The sequence below is a fragment of the Mastigoproctus giganteus genome, chromosome 10, assembly GCF_048544385.1.
Source record: "Mastigoproctus giganteus isolate SK-2022 chromosome 10, ASM4854438v1, whole genome shotgun sequence".
Taxonomy (NCBI): domain Eukaryota; kingdom Metazoa; phylum Arthropoda; class Arachnida; order Uropygi; family Thelyphonidae; genus Mastigoproctus; species Mastigoproctus giganteus.
In genome coordinates, this window is record NC_143584.1 from 32,434,961 (window position 1) to 32,441,761 (window position 6,801).

Here is a 6,801-nt window from a genome sequence, read left to right on the forward strand (position 1 = left end):
AGAAAAACAATGAAAACCTTCGCACTCTTCGTCATTTAATTTTGTTCTTGAATAATCCATTCAAAAGGTTAATTCCTTTTGTTGAACTTTCTTCTAAATTTCCGAATGAAAATTGCCCTATATTTCTCTCCTTCTTCAGCTATTAATATATACTATTAATATATTCAATAATAAGGGGATTCCGTTCATAAAATAAATACAAGCAGCAATTTATAATCTTGCATACTTTTATCTATAGAAACCTTTCCTTTGAAAAGAACAAATCCTCCTTTAATTCCGGGTGGCAACCGCAGAGCCGGGCATGGCAAAGAGCAGCAATGTAAAATTTTATTCTGTTTTATTATTAGTGGGAGATGGATCCAATTCTTTTCCATTTCATGAGATATTTCAATTCATTTAACGAGTGCGCATTTTATTATATCTGTTCTCCTAAGAGACATCCACGTTGATCGGTAAATTTTCGAGCGAGGCTTTAATACCTGCTTGTATTAAGTATAATGCCTCCTTTCTTAATTTCACCTTTTCAATTTGAAATGTATATTACTGAGTAGATTTTTTTCCTTTCTTGTTTTGTTTTTGGCATATCGGCTACTGCAGTAAGTACATTATTTGTGATCTGCATGTTGTGCAGGCTGTAAAACTTGGAATAACTCGTTCAGGGGGAGGGAACTTACTCCCTCTCAGATCAAGATTGGTACCTACCACACTGAGGCTATCAAAAGAGCATAAGTACCTAAGTGTAATACTTGACGACACGCTCTCCTTTAAAGCGCATCTCAACTACACCAGGAAAGAAATTAGGGGCTACACGACCCTCGTCACCAGGGTCGCAAAAAGGGATGGGGGCTAAGCAGCAAAACCCTCAAGCTCATATACAAAGCAGCCTTTATACCGATAGCAACCTATGCATCGGGAGCATGGTACTCTAAAGTCACCATGGCAGTTAACCACAGGTTACTCGACTCTATCCACAGAGCTATGCTATTAGCCATCACACGGGCCTGCAGCACAGTGAGCACACATGCGCTGCAGGTGCTGGCTGGAAAACCTTCCACTCGACCTGGAAGTGGCCAGAATCGGAATCCTCTATCAAGGGAGAGATCACTAGGAAATTCCTCCCCAACGTGGAGAAATTACACCGAAGGCCCGGCTGTGGTTTTCACCGGGCCTCTATACAACTTTTTAACTTACGGGACACGGAGTATTCAAGGAAGGCAAAACGCACAGCCCTGGCCATCACAGAGGACCCTGCCAGCTGCTGTGGAGGGTCTGAGAGCTGGCACCATGAGGTGCTGCCAGCTCTCATCTTCTTGCCCAGAGACCGGGAAAAGTACCTACTCGACAGTAAAGAGCAATACATTGCATTCGCCAAATTCGCAGAAGACCTCTACAAGAGGAGACGTATCCTCATCGTAACAACAACCAAACCGTGACCAACAGCAATAAAACAAATTCAAGCTGAGAACTAATAACGACTCGGCGTCATGACTGCTGCATCGTGGAACCTACTAGGAAACCGACTCTACTAAGAATAAAGGACACGCTTACAAATGTGTCAATGACCTCAACCCTGGACTGGTCAAAGGAACACACCGACCTGGATCGTGCAGTTCTTTGCCACCAAGCCATATTGGCGAACAAAATCGAGCACCTGACTCGATTATTTTAAACCCAAACCCAGGCGGTAGGGGGGAGACACCCTGTCCCCCCTCTCCCCGCCGACCCTCCTTTTCCTTCTTGAGAACTATTTTAATGTTGCAAGAAACCTATTATAAATACTCAGCCGCATGCTGAATGGGCGAAAGATTACTGTTACGCACCAGGACTTAGAAGCCTCTTTCACAATATCAGTGTTTTCCCGCAAGGTGGCATACTCTCTGTGCTGCAGGTCTGGAACCTTTCTTAGCTAATAACAACTTTACGATATGTATGCGGACGACTATACATTTTTTTTTATCAATTCCAGCAGGTGTCGAAAGACAGAAGCAATATGCCAACAAGCCAATAGGATATTTCGGAGACTGGAGAACTATTTTTATTGCATTCTGACTCAAGAAAATCAGCCCAGTTCACGATCTCTAAACAGGAAAATAAAAACTAACATCCCAATTATAGTAGAGTGCTCCACTTTCGAAGGTGACCTCTCATTTTGGATCTTGGGCTAATGTTAGACAAGGGTGTAACGTTTGTACCACATTTCACCCACATGGAAGCCAAAACGTATTCCGTTCTCTGGGCCACTAGGCAGGAGCTAGTAGGAATCCAAAACCCTGCGCTCACATCTAAATATATCATGAAATGCCTCGTCTCCATACTCCTATACGCTTCGTTGTATTTGGTCCTCTGCTTCTAATTATCACCACTTTAAAGCTGTTTTCGGGTTTCAATATTGGTTTCTCAGCTGGCTCAATAGAGTCGCCGACAACACCTTCACCATTTTATGAGTCACATTTTACTCGAACCTCAACATCAAGCCTTGGAGACTGCTTGCTATCACAAGGAACTTTCTGACAATGTTCAACTTCTCACAGGGAGCTATGTGCACAAAAGATTGGCAATATAATTTCACGCACGCGACCCAACGTGAGGCTCTCTGACGATCTGAAGCTAACTCTCCACTCCTCACTAAACATGGCTGACAGTCTTCGGTAATGCATACAAACAAACACAATCAAGAATTTTAGTAAGCTTAAAAATTGGCTCCGAAAAGCTTTGCTAAGATGCCGTTTACCCAAGATGTTTTTAGAAACACTTCTCATCCAAATTGATGATCACTGTTCAGTTTCTTTATGCACGCTAGTATAACAGGCTTTATATGACTGCATGATACATTGAGCTATCCCCAAGCCTAAACTCTGGGAACAACAGAGAGCAGGTCTCCTTCAAGTCTGATGAAATCCATATCACGGAGACTTTGTGTAATGTTGACCGTCTTGTATCTTAGTCGATCCTACTAACATTCCACCCAAAACGTTCTTCCATTTAAATTGAATGTCTTTGAATAGTAAATTTAAAGATACTCTGAATAGCTGTTGTTGTTGATAAGATTTTATAATTATGACTCATGCAAACAATACATTGTAAATATGACTCCTGTAAACTTTTATCAAGTGGGACTCACATGTACTGTAATGGAACCTCTTGTGTATGTGGTAACTCGCACCTAAGTATGTAGTCATCAGCCTCCTAGACTATGGCTGTCCAGGGATGAATCCTATAGGATCAATAAACTGATTGTAATAATAATAATAATAATAATAATAAACTAATATTACATAATACAGTTGTATATGGCCTAAGTTGCTGATTCGTTCTAAAACATAAGAAATGCAAGGAGTCCATGAGGGTTCGTTGATGCATATATGAGATTTAAGTGGCAAATGGAGAAAGACAAGCCTCTATAGATGATACGATCAACAAACGCCGAGGCAATATCAGCCACTGCAACACGAAAGATATGGCCTGTTGAACCGTTTTATTCGACAATTGTACAATAATCGTATACAGTAAATTGGACAGTATAATTGATGGCAAAAGCTTGTCATCTATCGAAAAACTTTCACAGTTTTAGCGCGTTTTCAAATCAAGCTAAAATTAGTCAGCTTATCCAACTTATATGATACAATACCCAATGTTAATTTTAGGAGGATGTAGAGAGGCCTTGAGTAATGAATTCCACTGGTCAGTGTTTTAAGTTGATGTGGAACCAAGTTTCCTTTTTCTAATAGCAAACCTCATGGCCATATCTCGTGTTGATTTCGTTCACATGCCGTTTTAGATTTCGTATGAGCTTGTCGAAAGGTAACTTTCGAAGAGAAGATAAAGCAGCTGTAAGATCATCGCCATCTTGAATTACAGTTAAGGAGGGGTAAAGACAAATTTGAGCTACTGACAAGAAACGGTTTCCAGTTCTCACAAAACAAAGATGCATTGACAGTGTTAGTGACGTTCTTGTATATCAGCTGTAATTAACCATTTACAATGAAGTTATGAACGCCTCTGGCGGTGTAATGCGTACACTAAAATTATTTTAGATCCCTTTATGTAATGCAACAGGTTCTATATTATATTTCTTCAGAGTTCCGTTATTCCATAAGAAACATCCGAAAATTATTAAGTTGTAGTTTATTATATATATACACTAATTGAAAGCAATTTTTTTTCTTTTAGGAATACGACTTCAGAATTCCTTAAGAATACAATCGTAGAAGGAATTAAAGACCGTCAAAAAGGATAATTTCTTTTGCTCTACTGACTTATTCTAAGTGCGAAAAATATAAAATAAGGCGGTTGTTATGAATTTTCTAATAAAGACCTGTTTACGTTTCTTAATCCCGTTATATTCAAGCCCAGTAATTTTTCTTGATCGCAATTATGTGGAAAACGGCAATCGATGTTCAAATATATGCTCTGGAGGATTATTGGACCCTGTTAACTGTAAATGCGATATCCTTTGTGAAACTTTTGGAGACTGCTGTATTGATTCTCCCTATCGGACAATTGAACTGAAACACGAGGGAGTAAAGTGTATTCAAGTGACTGAAAGCAAAGAGGTGTTAGCTGTTGCCGAGTGTAGTCCAGATTGGAGAGATTTAGAAATAAAGAATAATTGTTCACGAGAAACAGACTTCAAAGTCGATCCATTTGGCAACGTTCCGGTTGTAAGCAAGGACAGTGACATTACCTACAAGAATTATTATTGTGCTTTGTGCAATGGTGACAGTGGAAACATTGCTTCTTGGAAGATTTTCGTGGATTGTTTTGATAATGGTTTGAGTGACGAATACATCAAAGAGAATATTGTCTACGATTCAGCTGTGCAGTTGTGGGGGTTGAGATTCTGGAATGATACACTAAATCGGACGGAGTTTCGCTACTGCAACGTGGGAACTACTGCGAGCAACTTGAGGGACTCTGAAAGATCCTGCAGCAGATCTGAGATCGGTGTATGTCCATCTGATTATAAGAATTACTCTGTGCTACGTGATTGTTATACTTACAGAGATCCAGTGGAAACAAGAGAAAAGAGGTACAGGAATATTAACTGTGCTCGATGCAATGGAATCAAGGATTCATCACTAATATGCGCTGATGTAATCCTTCCCAGAGATGGCAGTGGACAGAATTTGTGCGTTTTGTTGGACATAGATATTGGAGCAGGCTGCGAGGTTGGAAAGGTTAGCGATTGTTCTTGTGGAGAGGCCTTTGATCCACTTTCTAAGAAATGTAGGGTAGTTTCATGTGCCCTTCCAGGGCAGAAAATGGTGCAAGGAAAGTGTGTAAGTCAATAAGGTTTGGAAATAGATTTTAATAAAGTATATAAATAACCGTCAAAGGAATTGTTTCCATTGCACGAGGTCAAGCATATTTTGCATATATTACCAGCACCTGTCTCATAATATTACAGTGTGGGATGTACAGTATGAACTCTGTTTTGAAATATGGCAAAAATACTACTGTAATCAGATTAATTTTCTAACATAAATGAATAAAGCATTGTAAATAAAAAAAATAATAATTTGTTTTGTCTGTCTCTCTAATATATATGATTAATGAACCACATTTCTATTTTACGGACATCAGTGTGATATTTATTTATTTTCGATTGCTCACAACCTTCCCGTTTTCTTTGAAGTAAAAGTATAAATATTGTTTTAAAAATCTTTAAGGTGGGGAGGGGATTGTTCCAAAAGCACTGCGTATTCATGGCTTTTGTTCTCACTGATAAATCACGTATTTTATCATACTGATATTTTGAATTCATAAATAACATCCATGTTGGATGTTATTTATGTGCCAGGCTTAGCTCAGCTTCTCTCGAATTACACGGAAACAGTATTATCTTAACTTTATTGTATGTCTAGGGGAGGGGGCGGCACAAGAAAGGAACTGTCATGTCCGAGAAGCTTCGCTTTGCATTACATCAAATACACCAAAAGTTTATTTTCGGATAATGCAGCAATTTCACATTATTGGATTGTGTTAATCCGCCCATGGGAATTAAATGAAATGGGTTTCTCTGCTATCGCTCTTCTACCCCTCCTATGTCTTAACTTCTCTATAGTTAGTGTATATGTTGCAGTAAATCCCAAAATCCGTTTCTACTAGTCCTTACTAGTAAAATTCTTCAAAATATTAGTTAGCGGAAACAACAAGAGCGCTGTAAAATGGAACAGAGGGGAAGGCTAAACTTTAGAACAAGATTCTTACTCATGGATCTTTGCGACAGCAAGTGAAGGCCAGATTTAGCTCCACCCACTGCTTAGCGCTGATTGGCTGCTAATTACTAGGATTTTTCGTTAGAGTGAATGCCGTTCTGCAAGACAGTAGAGCAGGCAGAAATACAATAGATAGTCCTCTTCCAGGTGTGCAGTTGTGGGAGACCACAGATGGCGCGTTACCCTAAGCACTATGCCCCTCTGCCAGGAAGCTCAGGCAACCCTGGCAGAGGCCAGCCAGAGTATAATGGGCAGTCTGGCTCACTTCCCAGTGGTGGTTGTGGTGGGCAACGTATAGTCCCATTAGGGGTCCTGCGGATGAAACCAGAGAAACAACAGAACCCAACACAATACTATAGAACATGCCACTGGCATTTGCAGAGTCCTGTATACTTCACGAGAGTACAGATGGCGCAGTTGTGGGAGACTACAGGTGACGCCCTAACCTAAACACTATGCCACAAGGCCGGGAACCCATACCTTCGTTTTGTAAGAATATTGAAAATCTTACAAAAAAAATCTGATTTTTTTATTATTTGAAAAATTAGTTCTTTTTGTTTAGATTCTTGCCATTAATGAGATA

General features: G+C 39.8%; 1 protein-coding gene across 1 annotated transcript; it reads left to right on the plus strand.

The window, feature by feature from the left end:
• Positions 1-4,295: 4,295 nt before the first annotated feature.
• LOC150078939 (uncharacterized) lies at positions 4,296-5,291 on the plus strand. The gene has a single exon (XM_090382893.1). It carries the CDS (start codon positions 4,296-4,298, stop codon positions 5,289-5,291), a length of 996 nt encoding a protein of 331 aa, XP_090239019.1.
• The last annotated feature ends 1,510 nt before the right edge of the window (positions 5,292-6,801 follow it).

Coding starts and splice junctions, on each gene's coding strand:
- LOC150078939 (XM_090382893.1), top strand. CDS start 4,296: ATGAATTTTCTAATAAAGACCTGTTTACGTTTCTTAATCCCGTTATAT.